Genomic DNA, 27189 nt, shown 5'->3' with positions numbered 1-27189 from the left:
AGGCTGACAAGTGTCCTTTCAGTATACAGTGTACTATATGGATATCGGGAAGCAAAAGGTTTTCATTACATATTGCATGAATTGTTTACACATGCGACAGCCTAGCTATTATAGGGTTGCCAGGTGTCCGGTTTTTGACCAGAACACTTGGTCAAAAAGGGACCCGGGCGGCTCTGGTCAGCACTGCTGACTGGGCTGTTAAAAGTCAGGTCAGCTGCACAGCCGGGCTGGTGGGCTCCCTGCCTGGCTCTGCGTAGCTCCCGGGAAGCAGCCGGCATATCCCTCAGGCTCAGGGGAAGCCATGGGGGCTCCACGTGCTGCCCCTGGCCCTGCCCCAAGTACTGTCGCTGCAGCTCCCATTGGCTGGGAAATACAGCCAATGGGAGCTGCAGGGGTGGTGCCTACAGGGGGCAGCATGCAGAGCCCGTGTGGCTGCCCCTCCCCCTAGAGCAGGAGGGAAATGCCAGCCACTTCCTGGGCACCACCTTGAGGTAAGTGCTGCCTGGAGCCTGCACCCCGAAACCCCTCCCATGCCCCAACCCCCTGCCCCGGCTTGGAACCCCCTCCCACAGCCAAACTCCCTCCAGGAGCCTGCACCCCCTCCTGTGCCCCAACCCTTTGCCCTGGCCTAGAGTCCACTCCTGCACCCTGAACCCCTCATTTCTGGCCCCACCCTGGAGCCTGCACTCCCAGCCCAGAGCCCTACCCCCTCCCACACCCTAACTCCCTGCCCCAGCCCCGAGCCCCCTCCTGCATCCTGAACCCCTTATTTCTGGCCCCACCCCAGACCCTGCAGTCCCAACCCAGAACCCCTACTCCCTCCTGCAGCCCAACCCCCAGCCCTGAGCCCCCTCCCGCACTCCAAACCCCTAATTTCTAGACTCACCCCAGAGCCTGCACCCCCAGCCCAGAGCCCTACCTCCTCCTGCACCCCAACCCCCTGCCCCAGCCCTGAGTCCCCTCCCGACCCAAACTCCCTTCCAGAGCCCGTACCCAGGCCCTGCCCCAGCCCAGTGAAAATGAGCGAGTAAGCAAGGGTGGGGGAGAGCGAGCAATGGAGGGGGGAGGATGGAGTGAGTGGGGGCTGGGCCTTGGGGAAGGGGCTGAGCAGTCTCTTGCATATGAGAAGTGTAACTTTAGCATTTCCTTTTTTTTCCCTTTCATTTAAATTTGCAGCCTTTGTATAATCTTTTTGCATTAATATATTAAAGACTTTCCGCTTACAGTAGCTGCAGACTGTATTGCTGGACTGCTCTATTGCAACAGGGAGAGCTGTCAACAGATGTCACCTTAAGGGACAAAGGACTTGCTACAAAGCCATCAAAAGTCAATAGAAACACTCGTTGACTTTAATGGACTCTGGATCAGTTCCAAAGTGAATACACAAAGGTAGAAAAATCTCAACAAACAGGCTCCCTTGTTCTAAAAATTAAATGATCTGATTTTCAGATAATAAAATAGGGGGGAAAGAACACAACAAGAAACTACTACTTTTTCTCCGTATTATCTTAGAAAGGGAAAACTTGCCCTTCACTTTTAAGTGTCTAAAGGATTTAACCATCCTCTGTAACTAGTGACAGAAGCTAAATTCTAGCAGCTGCTTCAGCTGTAAACTATAACTTGAAGAGCTTTAAAACTCTTTAAAGAGCTTTTTTAATGTATTCCTGAAATAATCCTTCCAAATTACCTTCCAAACTTTGTAAATAGGGACTTTAATAGACATTCCGTTTGAACAGGTCAAAATAGGATATAAGAATAGATCCCTACATATTTGGAAAGCTTTGCCCAGCTTTATGCATATTATTACAACATACTTTAAAAAATCATTTATACACAACTGTGGTAAGTTGTTGACTTGCTGCTATAATTTACAAATCCAGTACTACTACGCCAGCAAGCTTTGGAAACTGGAGCAGAGTTTGTTTAGGCCAGCTGGGCAACTATTGCCTGTACTCACAGCATTGATAAGGGGCACAAAATTAATCTATTGCCACCATGAAGAAGCAGAGAGCTACAAACTCTGCACTGTGATCTATTTAGCTTGATAACATTACCAAATTTCCATCTACAGCTGAGTATAGTCTAGATGGAAAACTTGGGTACATTCATTCACAAAGGGAAGAGTGAGTCTTTATATAAGAGTGAGACTTTTTACTGTCTATCCATATAAGTAGAAAGGATAACACTTAACTCGTGTATCATTTTCAAAACACTGTACATACATTAGTTAATTCTCACCACACACCTGTGAGGAAGGTAAATAAGTTTTATTGCCTCCCATGTTATAGACAGAAAAAAAGAGAGAAGCTGAAATGACTTATCCAAGGCCCCATAGCAAGTCAGTATTGGAGTCATGTGTTAAAGATCAGGAGTTCCTAGCTCCAGGCCAAGCTGCAATGCTTTCTCTATAAAGGGAGAGTTTTCCAAGATTCTCCAGGACCCCCCAAGTGGATGTAAAGCTGAAGAAAACAAGTCTCACTGACTGTTATCTCTTAGGGCTTGTCTACACTGGCAACATTAAAGCGCCTCCACTAGGGGCGTAGCTGCCAGTGCTGGGGTGCACTGTCTATACTGGCACGTTACAGCGCTGAAACTTGCAGCGCCCAGGGGGGTGTTTTTTCACACCCTGAGCGAGAAAGTTGCAGTGCTGTAAAGTGCCAGTGTAGAAAAGCCCTTAGTGTTTCCTGCCTATATGTTTACCAGCTTTTATTCTGAGAAGCTACTTCACATGTTAAGCTCACTAGTGTGATACAGCAAAGATGGTGTGATGTAGATAAACCCATATTGATAGAGTGTGGTGGCTAAACATAGTGATGGAAAGCCATCAATAATTCTTGCCAACTCTTTCTTCACACACCTCAGCCTTTTATTTTGTTCCCAGAACATTAATATCAACGTAATTATCAAAGAGCTGAACTAGAAGCACCTTTTGGCACCTACATGAAAATGCATACATCAGTATTGTGGCTGTAAAGGGTCCCTGGAGTGTTAACTTCTTAGTGTTTTTTTAAAAATCCAGCAGATATAAATTGGCCTCAGTAGTACTTTATACCAATAGACAAACTTACACACGAATCTGGAATGTTAAATGCATATTTTAACATCTCACAAGCCTTTCTATAGTCTTCTTATTTTTGAAAAATGTTAATTGCAGGAAGCCTTTATATAGGTCAGCACACAGGGATGTAGATTTTTTTCCCCATAAGCAACCAGAACCTTCAGCTGAAAACAGGATTGTGCAATAGCATGTAGAGCTTTTTAGAATTTTGCAGTAATTTAGGGAGTGGACTCTTGTGGTTAGTTTTACATCAGCAGCTGAGGAAGAATGCCTGTTACGATGTGTTATGTGGAGAAGTGCAGTAATCTTTGTTTCTGGAGTGCAAAAGGCACTGTACTCCTCCCCCTTTAATAGGTCTAAACGTTAAAAAAATGTTGCTAAATTTGCCTAGCCAATTTTTAAAATAAATTAGGAATTTATTCTGGCACTTTTAATAAGTGATCGGCTCTATGAGCTCAGATCAAGTGTGAGTAGTCTCTTGGTCTATCCAAGGCCGTGATCAAGTGTCTTGATGTTTTTGGTCTTTTGGCCTCGAGATGAAAACCTTATCTGTGTCTCTGGGACCTTGAAGTAAAAATATTATCTAAGTTATATCTGCTTTTCAACTGAGAAATGTCATCCTCTTGGGTGGGGGTTGCGGCTGGGGAGACCAATATTGTCTCAAAAACAAGCCAAAAGCACCAAATATGAAAACTAAACATCTCACTTGTTCCAAGATGAAAAGTTTGCTACAAAAGCCAGAGCTATTAAATCTGTTTGGAACAGGAAATCCTATTGAGTGTGAGATAGTTATCTGTAGTAAGTTACTACACCTCTTCCCCGATATAACGTGACCCAATATAACACAAATTCAGATATAATATGGTAAAGCAGAGCTCCGGGGCGGGCTGCACACTTTGGTGGATCAAAGCAAGTTCGATATAATGCGGTTTCACCTATAACGCGGTAAGATTGTTTGGCTCCCGAGGACAGCATTATATCAGGGTAGAGGTTACTTATTCTGCTTCTTATATTTATTGGCATGCCATTTCCTAGACAAACAAGGGACAACATCCCTTCCCTGTGCAATTTGCCATGTGAGGTTGCGATCTTGCAGAAGGATCCACACAGGGAGACCTTTCAAAACACAGAGGAAACTTGGGAGCCATGAGTAAAGACAAAGGGAGGGAGGACTGGAAAAGGAGGAATTCTGGAATCTCCTATTTGCTACTTTTCCGTGGCCAGTGACGCTGGAAGTGGCCTGGGGAAAAGGAAGCACTGCTGTGACTCTGCCTCTTCCACTACTGTTGGCACCAGAAGGAGCCAGGAACCTTCCTCCCAGTAAGTGGCAGAGGATGTGGTTGGAGGGAGGAGGAAGCTTCTCATCCACACCAATACCATGGCTAGCAGTGCCAGAAGTGGCAAGGGAACGGGGGAGCCTTGTACAGCCTTTCCCCATCCATCTGATTGGCAGCACTGGTGGGCAGCACGTCAGAAAGGGCAGGAGTCTTGCTGTGCATGCTGCATCAGGTGCAGCTGCATGGCTCAGGGGAGTTTTTATTAAAATTGCCATTTTCTCTCCACACACACACACACACACACTTTTTTCTTCCCTGAAAACACAAGAGGAAATGCATTTACACATGCAGGACCAAGAATTGTCTGTTCTTGACTCCCCTTTGTGCTGCTCCAGCTGTGAAAAGGGGAATTAAAGCTCAGTGTTTAATGCAGCAGCTATGGATTCCCTCTGAGGTTGCTCTAACTTATACTAGGGTCAGCTTGGCATCCAGCAGCCCCCAGGATCAGAAGGACAGAAAGGTGTCATAAAAGCACCCAAGTGCCCCTCCTCAATTGTGCTGAGTGCTTCTCTGCCACGTGTGAGCCTGTAGCCCATAACCTGTAGGTGTTATATTTTTAGACTATTAAAGAGCAGCTGAAACATCATAGTAAACTTGAAAATCATTCTACTTCTTTGAATTATTCTCTGGGTCAGGAAGGAAGTGATTTTCTTCCCTAAATTTTACATGAAATTCCATGACAGACTGACCACTTCCCCAGCCACTCAAATATTCTGTCTCTGATAACATCTACAGTGGATGTTTTGGAGAGAAGTAAAACATGTACAGTAGTCTTGCCATTACTCAGTACTACACTAGGAAGGGAGTTTTTTTCCTGACCCCAGCAGGCAATCAGTTTATATGCTGAAGCATAACAATTAATAGTCCTTGTAATGCTTTTCATAGCTAATATAACTGCAGATGTTACTGTTTTCTCATGTATCTAATCTATTTTTGGATTTTACTCAGCTATTTTTCAATAATTATTACCCCAGGCATTACATTCCAGAGGTTAATCTTATGTTTCTTTTATAACCTTACTGCTTTTTATTTCAAATGTCCCCTTCTTTTGGGAAACAGGGTAAATGCAAGCTCTTTGTTGACTTCTGTCAATCTTAGTTTACACCCCTTCTTTCATATTTCCTGCTCTTCTTCTGGATTCGGAATGAAATAAATTCAGTTTTTCCTTCTAAGGAAGATGACCCCTCTACACTCCAACCTTTTTCCCCTCTAAATGTCCTAGGGCAAGACTGTCAGCAGTACAATTGGGAATTGGTCTAACTGCACTTTGTAAATCTCCCCTTGTCTGCTTTTCTGTAAGCCTTTTGCATTTTGCCATGTCTTCTTTTAAATTAAAACGTCATAAACTAAACACAGATGACTTAGCTTTATTTAGAAATATTAAATGCCCTGGCCACCTTCCAGCAGTTTTAGATTCTAGTCAACCAAGCTCCTTCAACAGTTCCACTTACGTTTGATTCTATCCATTAATAATGCCCCCTACACAGCCCACAATGAGTTCACCCATTCCACTTCCTCTCTTGGCTCCTACAGAGTTCTGTATTTCCAAATAAGTATAACAAGAACCGTAATGCTCTCATCATCTTAGGATAGTTGTAGTTTTCATTCATATATTTTCAGTGTCAAAGACTTTTTAAAAAATATATATGTTATGATCATAAAAATGCTTCAGAGCAAAACCGTTAAAAGTCTGGTCGGTGGCGCAGCAGGGCTAAGGCAGGCTTCCTTCCTGCCCTGGCTCCGCGCAGCTCCTGGAAGTGGCAACATGTCCCTGTGGCCCTGCCCCAAGCGCCAGTTCCACAGCTCCCATTGGCTGGGAATTGCGGTCAGTGTGCGCTGCGGGGGCAGTGCCTGCGGGCAGTGTGCACCGTGCAGAGCCACCTGGCTGCATCTTTGCTTAGAGGATGGACATGCTGGCTGCTTCCAGGAACCTGCCTTAGCCCCACTGTGCCACCAACCGGGAGCTGCTTGAGGTAAGCGCTGCCCGGCTGGAACCCGCACCCCCTAACCCCTCCTGCATCCCAACCTTCTCCCCCAACACTGAGCCCCCTGCTGCATCCCTCATCACTAGCAACACCCCAGAGCCCACCCCCCCGACACCACAACCCCCAGTCCAGAGCCCCCTCCAACACCCTGAACCCCTCATTTCTGGCCCCACCCCAGAGCCCACACCCCCAGCTGGAGCCCTCACCCTCTCCCGCATCCCAACCCCCTGCCCCAGCCCAATGAAAGTAAGTGAGAGTGGGGGAGAGCAAGCGACGGTGGGAAGTGGTCTGGAGTGAGTGAGGGCGGGTCCTCAGAGAAGGGGCAGGGGTGGGGTCTTGAGAAGGGGCGTGGCAGGAATATTCGGTTTTGTGCAATGAGAAAGTTGGCAACCCTATCACAAGTTACTGAATTATCAGGTCCCTTTAATTTTGGATTTTGTGATTTTTATGCCTGAATATTCATCTTTAACATTGTACTGATGTGGTAATTTTTGCATTTTATATATTCTTTTAGAGATGCTGAAGGTATTACTCTTGTCGCCCAGTTATAAGTATTCCAGTTATGTATCACTGCGTTCATTTTTTGGGACACTGAGCTCAAAAATAAATTATGTATCTATTAGTATCAGCCATCAATCAGTTATTTCTCATTCAGTAAGTGGTGGCACTGGAAGAAAGTTATTTAGTGGTCAATATGCATCATTAATCTTTTTAAGAAGGGGATTCTGTGCTGTAGGCGATTTACAGATTATCTGTACCTCATTGCCTGCAGCTTTTGCAAAAACTGTAAACAAAGCCAGCTGCTTGTTATGTTACTACTCATGGTTGGTTAGATGAGCAAATGGCATCGTAAGTGCTCTGGTTCTGTTGGTTTTAGTGTATAGTGGAAAATATCTTGTTCCAATTATTTTTTTAGTCTACTATTTTTCAAAATATGCTTTTACTTTCTAAACAAGGAGTGGGGATTTTAAAATCCATATTAGTATTGGAAATAGGATAAGGAGGAACTGTGTTGTCATATTAACTTTGGATAAAACTCACCCTACTGCTGAAGGCTTTCAATAATGCTGTGTGCTCCACTCAAGCACCATTTAAGCCCCTGTGTTAAAGGCTTAAAATAATGCAAGGGGCCCATGCAGAGCCCTGGGCCAGAGTGAATTTTACCCTTTTCATGTAGATAGGAGACTAGTGAGGTTGATTATGAGCCAATTGATTTTTCATAAGCAGTTTGATACTGCTAATTCCATCTATTTCCTGTTGGTTTAGTCATTTCACTTCTCAATTTCATGTTTCTTTGGGATCTTTAATGTAAAAGAACCTGCCAACGAACCTTGTATTAGACACACAATTTATGGTCTATGGAGCTGTCTGAACAAAAAACATACTGCAATATACAAATTGGATTGCTATAGGTTAATAAAATTTCTCTGATAAAATTTTATGCAAGATAATCATGTAATCCATTTCATAATTCATGATAATTTTTTTCTTTTTTATCAGCTGCAGCTAAACAAGCAAACAGGTCATGGCACGCTTAACGAAAAGACGACAGGCAGATACAAAAGCTATCCAGCATCTTTGGGCAGCTATTGAAATAATCCGGAACCAGAAGCAAATTGCTAATATTGACCGTATTACAAAGTAAGTTGCATTTTATAATAAAACGATGAGGGGCAAAGAGAGAATATTATTTGTGTAAGCTCTGAAAAAAACAGAATAGTCAACCTTGTTAGAGCTTGTGAAACAATTACATTCAGTACTGTTTCATTAATTGTTAAATTAACAAAAAATGTTGAAAACCGAGAGTCTTTAAATCCAATACTGAGGTATTAAATCTGATGAAGGGTCTAATTCAATATTTGTTCACTTCATCATAAATCCATAGACAAAATAGAAGCAACATTGGTAGACCTCTGCTTATTCATTAGCCTGTGGTCAGAGGGGAAATACTAGCTATAGAAAGTGAAGCAGAAAATGAGAATCAAAATATTTGTAAATAGTCTTATAAAAGCTGAATTATTTTGGAACCAGGAGGATAATCTTTTTATTTAAAAAAGCCCCTGACCTCAGTGGGATTATATTACTATACAGGAACCAAATTATGTGGGCCACATCCACACAATATATACCTGTTTGGCCTTGAAGATGTCACATAGGCCGTAGCTGTGTGCTGAATGAGCTGCAAGTGGACCGCGGGTTGAGAACCACTGAACTAGAATGTTGTTTGCTGCTAATGTTACTATTGTTTGTTTTGTGGTAGCACCCAAAATGTATTAAATCTCTGCCCTGTAGAGCTTATAATTTTGAGGGGAAAAAAACAAACCAAAATCCCACAACATTAATATAGGTCTTTTGAATAAGCTGGGCCAATCAGTTTTGTGTGCCCTGGTTTTGCTGGTTTTGCTTTATTATCAGGATTTTGAGACCCACACATACACAGCATATACTGAAAAGATATCTATATGAATAAATTTTAAAAGGTGCATAACTTGAATATACTGTAAATCTAAAATCTAAAAAGGGCATATCTGGAGTTTTAAGGGTCCACCTGAATGTGACTTCATTGAAATTAGTGACTACCAGAGGGAAGAGTTTTAAACAGTACAGGTAAGATAAGTAAAAGAAACTACAGGTTGGTGATCTGTTTAATTGACATGGTTTGGAAGTTCTGTATTAGGGGTGGGAAAGCATCTCTAGGCTTATAAAGCCAGTTAATGTAGTAAACAACAAATAAGATAAAAGCAAACAGATGAAATCCTGAGGGAGTGATAGCACTGTCCCTAGTTCCTATAAGTTTTAACAGAGAAATTCATCATTAAAATAAGAAGTATCTACTGGGACATGAAAATTCTACCAAAGGATCCAGGTTAGCCTGATGGAGAAGACCGTATATGTGGGGAATTTGACTTGTATAGCTCATTTCAATCGGAGAGTCTCAGGGTTTTACAAGCATTACTTAATCAAGCCTCAGAACATCACTAATACACAAATAGGTATTACTATACACATTTAGAGAGATGTCAAGCGACTTACACCAGGCCACATAGTAACTCAGTGACAAGGTTGTGAATATAACCAAATATTCTATAAATTCATGAAGTGCAAACAGGTTTTCATTCAGCACAAGATGACTGTCAGAAATATGGGACACTGAATTAGAGAAGTCATGAGGGTGCTATCTAGAGACACACCATGCCAAACTATTGTTGCGGATGATGGAAAAATTTGGGTCAAAGGAATGGAAACTAGTCAGGGGCCATTTGGCGTAGAAACCAGCAATAAAGATTCTGCTTTTAACAAACTGGAGGATGGTCAGGCTAAAAAGAAGCAGGGTACAGTTGGTAACCCGCTCAGTGAGCGCAAGAAAGCCACTGAAGGTGAGTCATCAGAGAAGAAGAAGAAGAGGCAAGCAATCTTAATAGCTTAATGGACCATGGCCTTGGTTTTTTTGTAATCCGGAAAGAGTGTGGATGGTATGTTGTCTCTTGGTGCCAAGGCAACAGATGGGTCAAAGGTAAAGGTTTGCCTGAAAAAGTTTGCGAATGTTAAAATATCAGTCCAGATTAGTATTGGCAACACAAGAGTGAAGGGAAATTTGTCCTCGATTCTATCAACATTATAGTCTTGAGAAGAGAACTCAAAACAGGGGACACACAGATAAATGTCTTAAAGATCCTTCCAGTGCAAAGCGCTAGTGAAGAAAGAAGAAAAGTGATGCTGGAGACTAATGAGATGAGTGACAAAGCCTTATGAAATATTAGAATGCTCTCTCTGAGATGAGAACTGAATGGCTTAGGTGGTAACAGCTTCCTGGGTTCAAGGCTCATTTAGGCAAGTAAAATAATAGTGAAGCTGTTGCTTAATAAGTGTACACTGGTGTCTGTGCGCAAATGCAAACGTGTGGCTAATAAGCAAAGTAAGTTGCAAGTGATGCTAAGTGATGGATAATATGACTGGGTGTGCACAACTAGAACTTGGAGCAGTGATTCTCACAAGCAGGATGTTAACACTGTCAACAGTGTTAACACTATGGGATTTGTTAAAGGGGTGACTTTGCACATTACAAATATTTACAAGACTAGGCAATACAATAATTCTGAGAGTCACAGTGATTTGAAATATTCTTAGATAAGGACACAGAAAATAATAAGTTTATGTGAATATCTGATACTCTCAAAACAGTGCACTCAGTCATGCACTGGTTGAGAAATATGGACCATTAAAAAAATTCCTAAGTTAGAAAGAGGACATACTCATTCTAACAGGGGGGCACTCACCTCAAATGTCTCCTAGCAGCTGGGTATGGTACTGCAAACTTTTCCCTACTCCTGGCACCCCCTGTAGGTTGCCATCCTCGCTGGGCAGGTCTCCAGTGGCTCAAGGCACACAGTCAAAAATGGACCCCTTCCAGGGGATCAATGTCCAACAGAACTATCTCCCATCTTAAGTAAATGCAGCCACTCAAGCTCCAGTGGGGTGGGAAGAGCTCCCCTCCCCTAGAACTGACCTGGTCAGGCCCTGCAGCTTCTTTTATCTGAGCCCACTGAGCCTCTGATTGGCTGCTTCCATGAGGCCCCTCTAGGCAAGCCTGGAGGACCCACCTCCGCTGCTCCTTCCTGCAGCGAGGCATAGTAGGACTGCAGAGACTCCAGCAGGGGGCCATGAAGAGTCAGGTACACCCCATCACACTCATGATCTGGAAAGTGGAGACACCAGCCAAAATCTACTTTTTACCAACAGAGAGGAACTGATTGAGAATATGAAAAGGGGACTTAGTGTTAATGATGATGAGCTACACTAACTCAAAAGTGGATTCATGGAAAACAACAATACAAATGGTACTGGATCTTAGAAAATACATCTTGGGGAATTAAGAAACCATCTCACGTACAATGGAGGTATGAAAATCCATGAATGTGGAAGAAACTGGCATACTAGCAGATATCATAATTAAGATGTAAGAGATTACAATTCCACTGAAATATTAAATATAGAAAGCAAGAAAAAGTCAGTGTGGTTTTATAAGGAATTGTTCAAAAATCTGAAGATGGAAGAATTGGAAATTGGAACATGAGAGAACCAAAGGAGAATCTACAGAACTATCCATGGCTTGCAAGGAAAATATGGTGGGGGGAGGAGAGGGAAGGAAAGGACTTTTTAATATATATTGGGAAACTCTATAAAGAATAAAGTGACAAAGAGTCCTGTGGCACCTTATAGACTAACAGACGTATTGGAGCATGAGCTTTCGTGGGTGAATACCCACTTCGTCAGTAAAGCATGATACTCTATAAAGAAAAGAGGCCCATTAATTAAAGGACTAAATCAAGTACAATTCTGTTGAACTGCTCTTTAAAATTGATGAGGAAAAATAAAGAAAAAGAAAATGTACAGTTAGAAAGTAATTGAAAACTGTAATTTATTGCTGTAAAATGGAGGAAAAGAATCACTTGGAAAATATGCATATACAAATCAGGGCCTTTAGGGAATTAGCTAATTAACTTACTGAACTTCTGGCAATTCTTTTTGAAAAGTCATTGACAATTGGAGGAGATATCAGGAAACAAAAACCTAAATTCAACTTCAAATGGGAGGAAAATTAAGGGAGAAAATATGTTAGTAATTAAAATGCAATATAAATACTTAAATAACAGAAAAGCAAAGTGTGAACAGCATGAATCTGCAAGGGACAATATCATGATAGACAAGCTTGATGGCTTTTTAAAAATATATAAATTTTAAAAAATCAGAAGATGAAGGGAATTCAATAGCTGTTCTGTCTACATTTTAATAAAGCATATAGTGATTTAACAAGGAACTGTAGCTTATTTGGATATTTAATTCAAATTTATTGGATATAAGCACTGTACCATGGATTGAAAACTAGCTAAAAGTCTGTGAGCAAAGGGTAATGATAAATAGCAATGTATCAAGTTCTGGGGAATTAGTAATCAGGATTGTACAGTAATCACCTTTTTAAAATAGTGTTAAAAAACATGATAGAATGGATGCCACATCTCATCTGTATATACAGTTCAGTGCACTGGGGTTTTGGTTAGACTGTTTTACTTAAGGATAGTAAAACTTTTATTTAAATGTAAAATATAACACTTGGAGCAGATCCTCAGCTGGTTTAAATTGTCAGAGGCCCATTGACTTTAGCTGAGCTACAACATCTTACACAAGTTGAGGATTTGGTGCTTGATATTTAGTAACTATGGGTTTGTCCACACAGTGCTTTAGTCCATAACCGAGGGATGTACATTGTAGTTTGCAATTTGTGTGTCACACAGTAGTTTGCCTGTGTGGACCCTGCTGGCATGCATTAAAAGTTCCCTAGTGTGCATTAACGTAGTATTTTTTGAAATAGAACTACATAAATATGCACTTTTAGTGCATGCCAGCAAAATCCTCATGGGCCAGTTAGTGTACAACACTCTAGTGCTGACTAAAATTTACACCCCTCTGTTATGGACTAAATTATCACATAGAAAAGTGTTAATTTTTGAAAATTATAAATGTTAATAGGAATGGTCTAGAAGTCCTACACTGGCATATTATTTCAAAAATATCACTTTGTTAAAAAAAATATGTCCACTTTTCTGTCAGTTATATGGACGAGTATCACTGGGATTAATGATGCTCTAAACAGTAGCTGAGAATGGCTTCTGTCATGATAGCAGAGCTTGACTTATTGTCCACATTTGCAAGTGCAGCAAGAATGATATTTGTGCTTTTCCTTCTTCAGTTTTTTCTCACCCCTTTAGCTTCCATCAGTTTTGGATTTGGGGTAACCTGAAAAAAGGAATTACAGGAGGTTACAATGCACTAGGCTTTCACCTCTGGAGATCGCAGTTCAGGTACTAACTAAACTCACAAGTTTGGCCCCATCTTAGGCCCTATATGTGTACATCTCAAAACCACCACATAATTTGGCAGCATTGGCACTCCTTGCTGAAGGGAAAGCTAGGACTGGACTAGTAAGGTGTTGCAGATCAGGTTTGAGATTCACTGGCAAAGCCGTGAGGGATGTTGCATAGGATCCAGGGCTGCCCAGAGGGGGGAGCAAGTGGGGCAGTCTGCCCCGGGCCTTGCAGGGGCCCCCATGAGAATATAGTATTCTATAGTATTGCAACTGTTTTTTATGGAAGTGGCCCCCAAAATTGCTTTGCCCCAGGCCCCCAGAATCCTCTGGGCAGCCCTAATAGGATCTGCTTGTATTATACCGTATTTGTCTCGAGCTAGCTTTTATTCCCTCATTGTCATTAGCCCTAAATTCACTCATACTTTAGGGAAAATATCAGCTCTCCTTGATGGAATTGGATGTTTGTGAATTTATACTTAGATTTAAATTGATATAAAATGATACAATTAATATCTGTACATTTCTTAACTTTGAGGTGGAGGAATTATTGTTTCAGAAGTCTTACAAAATAATCCTGAGATGGTTTCAACACACAGTGATGTACATGGGAATAGTTAGATGTCTACTTGAGAGAAAAGAAAAAAAATCACGCATATTTAAATCAGTAGACTAAAATATTGACTCTCATAGACACACAGCAGGTTGAGAAGTAGTTCTGTGAAGATACATGTTCTTTCTAGATTTTCTAAGGTCTTTTGCAGCATCTTCTTTATATTTCCCTCACAACTAATTGGACTCTTAAGACTTAATCAAGTGTTTTTCTCTATTTCTGTCAAGCTATTGGGAATCTGCACTAGCAACTTATGGTTATTTACTAATCTCTTATGATTCCTACATTTACAAAGTTCAGAGAGATAATTATGCATCCAGTTATTTTTAGTAAAATGTATGTTACCAGAAGAGGTGGTTCTAATATTTCTCTGACTGGTTTCAAGATTTGATTTTGTAACCAATACTTGTTCTAGATTAAAAATTAATATTGTCAAGATTTATGTGAAGAACTTCATTCCATATCAAATCTAAACTGAAAATATATCTTTTTCTCCCTTGCCTATAACTCTGTGTTTCTCTTTCCCTCTACTATTATTTATGATTTACCTTGGTAATTATGTTATCTCTGTCAGCAAATGTTGTGGGATGCAATTGGTATGAAAGATACTGTATTGAATAAAGCTGTATTACATTATATTAGGAAATTCTTGTTATGAACAATATTTTTCAAATAACCTGTGGTCTGAAATACTTTTCATATTCAGTAGCATTGGTCAGAAAGTACTTCGACAACATTCGGGATTTAGAAAAATACCTTATTTCTGTAAATAAGTCCTTTAAAAAATAAATACTTCATCTTTTGCAACATAATTTTCAAATTTAGCTGGCCTAAAGTTAGGTACCTACTTTCATATTTATATACTTAAATATAAGTGACTATCAGAAATGCTGAGCACCCACAGCTCCAGTTGACTTCACTGAAATCTACAGATGGTGAGCACATTTGAGATTTAGGCAACTTGTATTTATACAGTTATTATAAAGTTCACTAAATGCATCTTGAGTAGTGAGATGTACTATTCAGTGTAAGGTTGGCTGAATATGACCTATTACAAATAGTGATCTTTCAAGAACACACACTTTTTGAAGCTTTACCCTAACAAATGATTTTATTTATGGTGACCTGCAAAACTAAATATAATTAAATCCTCAAGTTCATCAGTATTAAAATATATACAGTTCATAAATTGCATGCAGCATAGATACAAGCTCTGTAGACCTCTGAACTATTACTTGCCTATTTGGACTATTAAACAGCTCTAATGTTAGTGTTCTGGTTCCAAACGTTTTCACCAGTACAATTGATGACTGTGTTATAAATCTATGTTGTTCATTACTCTGACCTCTAATTATGTAAACAGTGATAGGTTTAATATACACTGGTGTGTCACTTATAGTTCTCAGAGTGGTAGCCATGTTAGTCTGTACTGTATCAGCAAAAACAACAAGTCCTTGTGGCACCTTGGAGACTAACAAATTTATTTGGGCATAAGCTTTTGTGGGCTAAAACCCACTTCATCAGATGCATAGTTCTGTAACTTAGTTGCCAGTGGTGCAAACTGATGGGTAGTCGCTCTTGCACTTATCAGTCAGGCGTGTGAAAACAGAACACTGGCACACTCTTCAGTCATCTCCTTCCTGCCTTGTCTCTGCATAGATTCACTTTACTTCCTGCTTCTGAAGAATTAAGCCAGAACAAAGCAGACTGCTCGTTCTACTGGCAGCATCACATACTGCTTATTCTTTTTAGCTGAACCCTCTTTGAGGCTGCACTTTTACTTGAGCTGTGTGTGCACTTGGGCATATATTTAATTATTTATTTTTACAACACCTCATTTTTTTTGTTTGTTTTCTTTTTTAATTCCCCTTAGCTTAGAAAGCTAGCTATGGAGCCAACAAAGAAAGGCCTGCACCCTATACTGGCAGCAGCACCTTCAAGGTCTCTTTCAATGAGTCTTTCTTCCCAATCTGTATTCATTCTGAGACCCTCTACAGAGAGGCAGTTATTGCTCCCATGCCTGCAGCTGAATCACTCATAGAGCTCTATGGTGTTTAACCACACCTCCTCATCCACTCAGGGGCATATTCAGGGGAAGGAAACTGAGGGGCATATGGTATCTGAAGACTCTTGGGGGATGCATAGGATGAAGCCCCTCACCCATGAAAATCATAGGGAAGCACAAGGAAGAAGACATAAGCCCAGTTCATGTGTGCCTACATTTCATTTCTGCAGAAGCCAGACTAAGTCATACTCAGCCCCTCCCCTGACCTTCAAAAATAATAATAAAAATCTGGGTATTACTTTTCCTTGTCGACATGGGCCTGCATCCTGCAGCACCTGCCAGTAGAACTTCCAGACTGTTGGTTGGAGCAGGACCGGCTCTAGGCAACAGCAAACGAAGCATGTGCTTGGGGCAGCACAATTCCAGGGGCAGCATTCCGGGAGGCTTTTTTTAAAATTTTATTTTAATTTATTTATTTATTTTATTTTGCTTTGACAGTTGTGCTCTTGAAGGTTTTTTTTTTTTTTTTGCTTGGGGCAGCAAAAAACCTGGAGCTGGCCCTGGGTCCATGTTTCAAAATACTGGGATGTTCAAACATAGATATGACTTTAGTGCTTGAACCAGGGCCTCAAGACTCCCCCCAGAGCATCTCTCCAGAAGAACTACCTGATTAGGCAAGTCGTCACCTTCCAAAATGTCATTCCTACCCGAGAAAAGGTTCAGAGAGTCAGGACTAGTGCCAGTTTGTTTTTCTCCAGCTGGGAGGATTTTGAGTCAATGGAGTTATATTCCAGGGATAACCAAAGACTATTTTTAACCAGACAAGGACTTAGCATCATAGGGCTATAATGTTCAGATGAGCTGACTCAAATGTCACACAAGCCTAGGCACAACCAGTTTCAGATACTAAGTCAAAGGCAGGACAACTTACTTCATTGTGCAAGGCATAGCGAGTCCTAGGGCTTCTACTTATATCTGGAGGAGTAGGACATCACGTCTTGGAGGAAGGTAACTGATCACTGATTTTCTGAGCAGGAACACTGGACAACAAAACAGGTGGAATGGTGAAAGGCATCAATGTCCTAGTTTCAAACAGTGAAAATGGCTCTGGTAATCTTACATCAGTTTTGTGTTCATTATCATATTTTCCTTTATATTAAAAACATAGCAGCAGTAGTTGCCTAAGTCAACTGGTTATAATGCTCAAAGAGTAAAATAGGTACAGGAGGCCCTACAACGATTCTTTTTCCCTCAGCACCCCACAAATACTGAAATAGCTGAATCCAGCAGCCAAAAAGCCATGCATCCCAGCGAATAGATTCTAAGGGAAAAGGCTTGCCTCTTCTAGAGATTTGGTCCTGGCAATCAGAGATGTATTTTGGTCTCAGGAAAACTCAAACCACAAACTTATGTTGCATAGTTCAAGACCCAGTGACAGTAGCACAGGGCAACATCTTCAGTTAATGGAGTTTCATCCTAGTATGTGTGTTCCCCTACATCACCCTCTCTACCAATCTGAAGTTCCTTTGCAAGACAGAGCACACCTGCTCAACTGGCCATGAAGGGTGTAGTTTTGTGGATTTGTCACTAGTGACTTTAGAATCATCAGTCCTTGTAATCTTTTTCTCCTTCCTCGTGTCACAAGAGACCATCACCTCTCCCAGATCAACTCAGTCTATCATTGTGGCTTCTGAGCAAGTGATGTTCTAGGAGCTTGGTCTTTTACACCAGGTTGTCTACGTCTTGCTGTTGCCCAGAAATAAAGAGGCTGTGGGCAGTCTTCTCTACATCAAGCTCAGATGGGGTGAGCAGGCTAGGAATGTTTTTCCCTTTATTCTGAGTTTTTCCAAGGGATGGTGTGATACAGGCCTGGCCTGCCAGGGGTCAGGTACTCACATCATGTGCTCTGTGCTTCTCCCTTGGTGTCTTGGTTCTTTGAAGCTGCTTTCTGTTTCTCTCCGGCCAGTTCTGCTTTCCCACAGTGGAGCCAAAATTAGTGTTGGGCTCACACAATTTACTTCCTTTGAGCTTTTCAACTTTGTCGCCTTCCCTTAACATCCTGAAAGGTGGTGGTCCTTAGGAAGGAATCTCCCTGGCCTGTGAAATAGTGGAGCTGGCTGCTCTCTCACTGATCTTTCCCTGTATTTCTCTAATAAAATAGACTCATGTATTTTTTAAGGCCATAACTGATCATCTAGTCTGACTTCATGAATAACATAGGCCATAGGACTGCCCTGCATTAATTCCTGCTTCAAGCCCAATAACTGTGGACCTTACCCTAATCTCCTTCCCATAAGAACAGCCATACTGGGTCAGGCCAATGGTCCAGCTAGCCCAGTATCCTGTCTTCTGACAGTGTCCAACACCAGATGCTTCAGAGGGAATGAACAGAATAGGGAAATTGTCAAGTGATCCAGTCCCTGTCATCGAGTCCTAGCATCTGGCAGTCAGAGGCTTAGGGACACACAGAGCATGAGGTTGCATCCCTGACCATCTTGGTTTAAACCCATTGATGGACTTATCCTCCACAAGCTTATTTAATTTTTTTAATCCAGTTGTAGTTTTTGCCTTCACAGCTTCCCCTCGTAATGAGTTCCACCGGTTAACTGTGTGTTGTGTGAAGTACTTATGCACTTCCCGCTCAATGTGCAGTGGCAGTCAAAAAAGCTAACAGAATGTTGGGAATCATTAGGAAAGGGTTAGATAATAAGACAGAAAATATCATATTGCCTCTATATAAATCCATGGTACGCCCACATCTTGAATACTGCGTGAAGATCTGGTCGCCCTATCTCAAAAAAAAATATATATATATATAGGAATTAGAAATGGTACAGAAAAGGGCAACAAAATGATTAGGGATATGGAACAGCTTCCATATGAGGAGAGAGTAATAAGAGTGGGACTTTTCAGATTGCAAAAGAGACGAGTAAGGGGGGATATGATAGAGGTCTATAAAACCCTGACTGGTGGGGAAGAAAGTAAATAAAGAAGTGTTATTTACTCCTCATAACACATAATTAATAGACAGCAGGTTTAAAACAAACAAAGGGAAGTATTTCTTCATACAATGCACAGTCAGCCTACCATAGGATATCCTCTTTGCCATAGGATATTGTGAAGGCCAAGACTATAACAGGGTCCAAAAATAACAAAATAAGTTCATGGAGGATAGGTCCATCAATGGCTATTATCCAGGATGAGCAGGAATGCAAAACCATGCTCTGAAGTGTCCCTAGCTTCTGTTTGCCAGAAGCTGGGAATGCGTGACAGGTGGATCACTTGATGATTACTTATTCTGTTCATTTCCTCTGAAGCATCTGGCATTGGCCACTGTTGGAAGACAGGATACTGAGCTAGATGGACCATTGGTCTGACCCAGTATGGCCATTCTTATGTTTGTTTTAAAACTTCTGCCTATTAATTTCATGGGGTGACCCCTGGTTCTTATGTTATGTGAAGGGATAAGTAACACTTCTCTGTTCATTTTCTCCACACCATTCATTTTATAGACCTCTATCATATCCCTCCTTAGTCGTCTCTTTTCCAAGTTGAATAGTCCCAGTCTTTTTAATTTTTCCTAATATGGAAGTTGTTCCCCACCGTTAATTATTTTTGTTGCCTTTCTCTGTACCTTTCCTTTATCTGTGAAGCTGCTCCATTGCCCAGAGTGCTAGAGTGCAGATAGAGAATCTGTGCTTTTCTTTGGTAGGTAGAGGGCTATTAATATTTACCTCCACCATTCCACTGAATATGGAAAATCGCAAAACTCCGTCATTCTAGTTGAAGATCCTGAAAAGGGTTCAGTGGCCCAATGGTTGCAGAGGACAACAAGGTAGGAGGCCTCCCCTCATTTTGACATAAAGTTAATTTGGCCAGGGCTGTTGTGGACTATTGAGTCAAAAAAAAAAAAAAGGCAATAATTTATTGACACATGCAAGTTGACCACTTGTTGCTTCTTGTAGTGCTTCTTGTCTCCGAGAATGCTGCCCCAGACATTGAGCGATGGAAGCTATGGTTTCAGTAAAGTTCCTTTCCAGTTCCACCATTTTTAGTTGAATCTGTCTTTTTTTGTTGAGTTTTTAATGACGAGAGGCAGAATTGGGTTCTCTCAATCCTACTACCTCGATGGCTCTGTGTAGCACCTAGCGTGTTGATTTCCCTCTCTGTGTTTCTCTGCCTTTTGGTTGGGGATATGTGGCTTAGATTATATCAGTCTGCATCTTGCAAAGAAATACAGTCTGTATTTCTTGTGGGGTAACTCCTTTCTGACTGTTGACTGAAGGATGATATCAGTCTATACTGATCACACAACTAAGTCACGGAAAGGATAATTTCTTGTGTGGCAATTCCTTTATGTGGTTCACTTCTACTGATGCAAATACCCACCCTTGCCCTTATCAGCTCTGTTTTGGTTCTGTGGAGCCATTTTTGTTAAATTCTATTTTTATTTAAGTTACAGCTCAGTTGAATCTCTGAGGTTATGTCTACACTACCACAGTAAGTCAACCTACACTACGCAACTCCAGCTACATGAATAATGTAGCTGGAATCAGTGTACCTTAGTTCAAGTTACCATGCGGTCTACACCATGGGGAATCAATGGGAGAAACTCTCCTGTCGACTTACCTTACTCTTCTCGTCGGGGTGGAGTACAGGGGTCGACTGGAGAGCGATCTGCTGTTGATTTGGCAGGTGTTCACTAGACCCACTAAATCGACCGCCAGTGGATCAATCTCAGAGTGTCAATCCTGGTTGTAGTGTAGCTGTAGCCTGAGAAGAGGGGAGGCATTAAGCCTATAAAGGGTGTCAAACCTGTGTCCTCCTATGGGTGCTCTGTTTTTGTTAGTTAGGCAGACTGTACCTGATGGGATGATATCACAGAGAAGAATTCCAGATATGAAATTCTACTCTATTGACTTGAGATTTTCTGATTACCAAAATGAGGCTGAGTCAGCTGCGTGTGTGTGTGCCCCTCCCATTCGATAATTAGCTCTGAAAGTGTGTGTGGGGGGGTGTTCTTCTCTGAATATTGTTCTGGGAAGTTCCTCCACATACTAAGGGCAATTAACAGCTACAGGTCTCCTTTTGTTAAGCTGTCCAGTTCCTGGGCTGAGTTTCCCCAGAAGACAATTTCTAGGAATGCTGATTAAGCAAGCTGAGGGACAAGCAGACTGAACTGGTAGGGAATGGTCTCAAAATGGGATGAATGAGCATATATAATGGAATGACAAGATTGTGCTTCAAAACTTAAGATGGTCTCACTTAAACCAGAACATCTGGTTTGCTTACTATGTGCTTGCTTCAGGATCAGAAACCAGTTAGAAAATCTGACTGTCACTGCTGATGGCATCTCTGGCTTTGATGAAAATGTAAATCTCCCTGACATTCTTCATATCACAACTCATTACTTTTACATAAACAATATTAACTTTATATAAGACAAATTGTTCCAGTGTCTGAAATTTTTTGACTGAAATTATCATTTTGTTGCTATTTCAAATTCTTTTCCTTTGTCAGATAGTTCTTCTCAAAATGTCTTCTGTTGTTCTATTGGTTATGAGTTGGTTTATCTGAAAACGGCTGTTTGAGATAAGGTATCTTGCTAGCCAGAGGAATATAGTACAATTATTGCATAGTGCACTTCTGGCTGTTATTAGATCATTTTTCTTATCTTTGTTTACTCTTCTTCTTGGTATATTTTTAACCATAGCAGCAGAAAGGCATATATCAGTTATTTAAAGGAAGCTCTTCTAAGATCTAGCATTTGATTTCAAACCATGGTGAATTCCAACCTGTCAGAATAGGTAAGGTGATGAAGCACGTTAAGGAAACCTGAAATTCTGGCAGGTGAAAAGGGAAGGGGAAATAGTATCATGAAGTATTTTCCATAACACATAGTGTAAAAAGCACTTCTGTGTTCTGTACAGTTCACCAAAGGCGAGTGATGTGAGCATTACACAGAGAGAACCAGAACATTATTGCCCCAATAGCAACAGCAAAATGCCTATTATACCTATTGACCATTCACTTCCGGAGCAAATGAATACAGGGTTAGGTTGGCTTATCCACAGAGAACAATCTTATTTCCAGAGAACAATCACAGAAACACTTAATAGAGAGATGACACTAAGGGCTAGTCTACACTTAACAGCACTGCAGCTGCGCCACTGTAGCGCTTAGTGAAGATGCTACCTGTGCCAGCGGGATAGATACGCTTGTTGATGTAGGTACTCCACCTCCTTGAGAGGCGGGAGTTATGTCAATGGGAATGCTTCTCCTGTCGACTTAGCACTGTCTACGCTGGAGGTTAAGACGGTATAACTACGTTGCAGAGGTGTGGATTTTCCATACCCCTGAGCGACGTAATTATACCAACGTAAGTTGGTAGTGTAGACCAAGCCTAAGGAAAACCCTGTGTTTGAATCTCTCTTTAACAGCCATGAACTCTTTCTGTTACAGAGACAAGAATAAGGTGCTGTTTTTCTCTGATCTTGTTAAATCAATCCCCTTTCCTACATTACTTTATTTTTCCTAAGGTAAGCTGCATGAAATTGATAATATTGTAGTTGGTGCCTTGGCTCAGACAATGTTTTTCCTGTTCTCCTAGCACTGTTTTTTATAGTAGACTAAACTTTGTACATACACTTCTTGAAACTAGAAGCCCTAAGTCTTGTAAATATTCAGTGTTAGACCATCCTAGGAAGAACAAAAATGTCTTTTATGCTTTTGTGAGCGTTCAGTTAATTAGTTTAAAGATCAGTACACTCATAAAGCAAACAAATATATAAGAATATTCTCTATATAAGAATATATAAAATATATAAGAAACTTGTCATTTGTACAAAAATCTGATACCAAGGTAAAATTTCAAAGTAGTAATTTATAATATTTCTTCATTTTATATGTAAAAGCATAGAAATGCATTGCAAATAAGTCTGTTTATAGGCACCAGAGTGTTAGTCCTTCTTGGACTGATTAATTGGTTTTTATGTTGATAGTTTTTATATTATTTTTGTTAAATGACTCACTCAGCTTGAAAATTTGAAAGACCTTTGAAATGCAGAGCTATAAACCAGTGCAAATTAGTAGAAGGAAAATTTAAAAACCGTAGCTGAAAAAAGTGATATTGAGTCTAATCAATTTTGCATTGTATCTTTGCACAATTATGGTGGTGTAATAATGTCTGGATTAAAGAGGGAGGTAATATTCAACATGCTAATGAAGATTCTTAACACCTGGGCTCACAGAGATACATAGGACTATGAGAGAAGAGAGTAATTAAGATGAACTCTCACATCTTGCTGGACCTCTGAAGAACACTGACAGGCTGGCATCAGCTGGCCATCACAAAGATCTTTCTATGGTGGAAGTGTTTCATCTTGTTTAATCAGTATTCCCTGCAATTTGGTTTAGAGTCTAGACAGCTACACTTTTCATAGTGCTTTAGTCTAGCTGTGTTTATGTTCTGCTTAACGTTAATTTTGTTTGTGATTTCATCTTTATGTTTTACCCTAAGCAACATAAAATGTAAGATGCCTAGGATTGGTTAAGGTAAAAAGGTAATAATTGGAGATATACCAATCTCCTAGAACTGGAAGGGACCTTGAAAGGTCATTGAGTCTCATTGAGTCCAGCTCCCTACCTTCACTAGCAGGACCAAGTACTGATTTTGCCCCAGATCCCTAAGTGGCCCCCTCAAGGATTTAACTCACAACCTTGGGTTTAGCAGGCCAATGCTCAAACCACTGAGCTATCCCTCCCTCCTAGGCGCAACTGTGTCAACTGTCCCTATTAACAGTCACTTTCAGACACCTCTGAGAAAAATGAATCTACCTTTGATCCTAAGGGAAATGGAAGCAGGCGTGGGAGAAATTAATTTGAGCGCCAGTAGGAGGAAAGAGGTTGTGATCCCCTGCTGGAAGGTGATGTGAAGAAGCTGGCTGCAGTTAATGTGGGTGCTAGAAGAGTTAAAAGTCTTGAATTGTGAATAGCCCTGGTTAAAATATTATCCCGGCATTTAACATCTATAGATTAAGATTCTATTTCCATTCATGTTGTCTTTATACAGTCCATATTTGCAGCCAAATGACATTGGACAGTGATCTTGTTGAATCACATTAACTTAGCCGCTTAATGAAAAAAAATCACAGGAAAACCTAGATTCTATATGTAGTGATATTGGTGACTTACAGAGAAGAGCGCCGCCTTGTTAAGTCTGTATTGAAACCAATGCCCAGCCAGGTATTATGGGACATTAAATTAATTACATGTGAGATCCTCAGGTCTAGTTGAACTAAGATGGATGCAGGACCTAGGGTGGAGGGTCATTACACAGGCAAGGATTGATGGAGCACTCCAGCTATGCCCTCACCAAGTCCCAAAATACACCGTCGGAGAGGGAAGGGGGAGAATGGATGTTGTAACTAGCTGTGCTAGTGGGGGCTCCTCCATTCTGGAGGAATCTGCAATTACTTTGGTAGGGAAGTTGTCCAATTCTTTTGCACCTAGGAAGCAGGGCAAAGGCGCTAGAGATAAAGAGCAATAATCTGTTGTGGTTTGCTTTGGATTAAAAATCAGTGGTAAAACACACAATTAAAGATCTCACCATTCTTTTTGCAAGAATTAGGTGTCTTGCCAAATTCCATTTGATAGATTCTGCCAGTTAGATTGCCCCTGCAGTTTCCATTGGATAATTCCTCTCCTAAGAACTCTGTTGTGCAATATTGGTGTTGCAGAATGATCGCCACATTTCATCCGAGAGCTGGTTGCTTTTCATTGGTATGGCATGTGATGTAATCGCTGAGCATGAACTGAGTATGACTATGATTGGTGGATAAGATTATTATCACTAGCAGTACAAACAAACAGTTTTTTAAAACAGCAGTGCTTCTCCCTAGTAGATACTTGCTAATGAATGCAAACTCATCTTAAATTCTTTCTACAGTACTTGTTACTATGCAAAGTATAAGTTTTTTGTTCATTGCTCAAGACGCTAAAAACAAATTACCAGGTCCTATTTAAATACTCTTAAGGGTAATGTTTGTAAATATTGTGCAGAGTTTGACAACAGTTCCCATGATATTTTTCTAAGAAGGTAATCTGTAATGTCCATGCTTGTGTTTGTTAAAGTATAAAAAGTTCATTTTTGCAAAAAGCAGTTAACAGGTTCTGCAATTTTAGACTTTAATGAAAGCAAGACAGTCCAGTTTATAATACGGACTTGCTTTCTACCTGAAAAGCAATACTGATTTATTGAATTGATAGTCATTTGTAGTATTTGAATATGAAATATCCTAATAATGTATCATTTCTTACCTCTGAAAAAAGTGCCTTTCAAACATGAAGTTTGAAGATAATAGATAGTTAAAGATAATAACATCATGGTGTTTGCATAAGAAAGGTGTTTTTTAATCTTATTATTTTGCATCTTCTGTAATGAAAACTTACGGTATGTTAGATATAGAGGTATGTAAGATCCTGATTCATGAAAGCACTTAATTATATCCTTCTTTTTAAGCATGCGCTGTTCTGATTTGGGATGCTTTCTGAATCACCACCTAAATAAATACTGCCTTTGCAAAGCATCTAACAGTATGTTAAATTTTGACTCATTAATGTCCCAGTAATAAATTCACAAGCATTGAGGTGAATTTCCTATTCTGCAAACTCACAAGTAACTTTACACACGCGTGGAGCCGCACTGAGTGAATAACTTTATATAGGAATGACGTGCATAAATTACTCAAGCAGTGAGACTATATACCCATAAAGTTGGGCAAATGTTTGTAAGATTGCAGCCTTATGTTTTAATTTAAGGTAAGTTATTCCTTCAGCTGTGGGTGGTGAAGGGAGCTAGTTGTGTTTGAAAAGGGGAACTGATTATTTGAGTGTAGATGGGAGTTAAGTGGCTTGACTGTTTAATTCCTTGCTTTTCGTGGTTTGCATTGACAGGGTATGCAGTCTAGCAACCTCAACTGTAAGTTAATGAAGTTGTTTGAGTGGGCATGTAGATTTAATAGCTGGAACTAGGAACCCTTATCTGCATTAAAATTATTACTTTTGACAGAACTGACCTAGATAATGAGTATTAGAAGAGGTTGTATGGTGCCTGAGGTATCTAAAGCATGAACAGACAGGATTACCTCTTAACTCTGTCAGCAGCTGCCGCAGCAATGTCAGACAGATATGAGTCTCATTGAATTGCTACATTATAGTGTTTTACTGCCCAAGGGTGTATGTAAAAGTGTATTTAAAAAAAATAAAAAGTCAGATTCACTATTAATTCACGTGCTGTATTTTGGGACTTAGCTAAGGAGCTAAGAACTTCAGGCCTCATGAAGTCTAGAAAACATTCCATGTACACAGGATCATTTCTGTGCATATATTTTCAGAATGGTTATTGCAGAAATCTGTATGAAAGATTCAAAAAAATGTCATCACTAATGCAGCCCCTTTGTGCCCCTTGTGTGGGGTTTTGGATCACCAAAGTGCAGAACTGTAGCCTTTTCCTCAGTCCACCTACAACAGCTTCATCAATGCATAGGTGACATGTGGAGCACCTATCTGACATATGGAGTATGATGACCATCCTGTGCAGCTTGTTTTTCCTGTGTTTCTCTTTGTCAGGGAACAGTGTGAGGCTTAAGCGGTGAGGATGGGTGTTGTGCTTTGGCCATTTGAACCTTGGTGAATTTAATCCAAACAGAATACATGCATGAACCTAAACATATAAATAAATACTTCAGAACAAACTGAAAGAAGTTTTTATTGCCAGCACTCTTTTTCTGCATGTTTCCTACAAGTGCATGCCATCACACTCCTAGAGCAGTATAAAGAATTCAGCTCTGTACTTTTTTGTATTTGTGCAATGTCATCAAGTCTCAGTCCAGCATTCAGGTCCTGGTAGATAAGGAAAAGAGGAGATGATTTTCAAATATGTTATTTTGGAAAGTATTTATTTATAACTTTTAAGTCTACCCATGTATTTTATGAAAGTCAGATCCCTGATGTGGTACTGCTCTCTGAGGGAGTGGGATATGTGTAGGGGATCTGCACAGGAGGTAGGTATCTCTTGAATGGGGTGTCTTGAAGCACAACCGCAAGCATCATGGAGGAGAGAGATTGTTCCTCATCTGGTCTTCTGCAGAGATCACTAGGGAATAGCTTCGCTATCTGGCTTGTCCACTGATTCCCAAGTTTGGGCCTTAATGATTGAAGCACTTAAATAGTGTTATGTAAACTTATTTATTTAAAAAGCATTTCAGTCCATCTTTTACATTTTTAATTCCGTTAGCAAAACCGCTCAATTTATCCTTGTGGGCCTTCT

The 27189-nt window shown here is 40.6% G+C and overlaps 1 protein-coding gene across 4 annotated transcripts in view; it reads left to right on the top strand.

Annotated features, from left to right (window-relative positions):
* Nucleotides 1–27189, top strand: part of ZMYND11 (zinc finger MYND-type containing 11) — a 153375-nt gene that overhangs the window by 61864 nt on the left and 64322 nt on the right. For 3 of the 4 annotated variants that reach the window (XM_045004381.1, XM_045004382.1, XM_045004383.1), the window contains one exon: nt 7881–8021. In XM_045004381.1, the coding sequence (XP_044860316.1) occupies nt 7906–8021 (116 nt within the window). In that variant the 5' untranslated portion in view covers nt 7881–7905. Of the gene's footprint in view, nt 1–7880; nt 8022–22384; nt 22400–27189 lie in introns of those variants that run through there. The other variant, XM_045004384.1, reaches the window with a different exon arrangement.

Source organism: Mauremys mutica, chromosome 2 (assembly GCF_020497125.1).
Source record: "Mauremys mutica isolate MM-2020 ecotype Southern chromosome 2, ASM2049712v1, whole genome shotgun sequence".
In the NCBI taxonomy this organism is placed as follows: domain Eukaryota; kingdom Metazoa; phylum Chordata; order Testudines; family Geoemydidae; genus Mauremys; species Mauremys mutica.
This window is presented reverse-complemented; position numbering and strand designations above follow the sequence as displayed.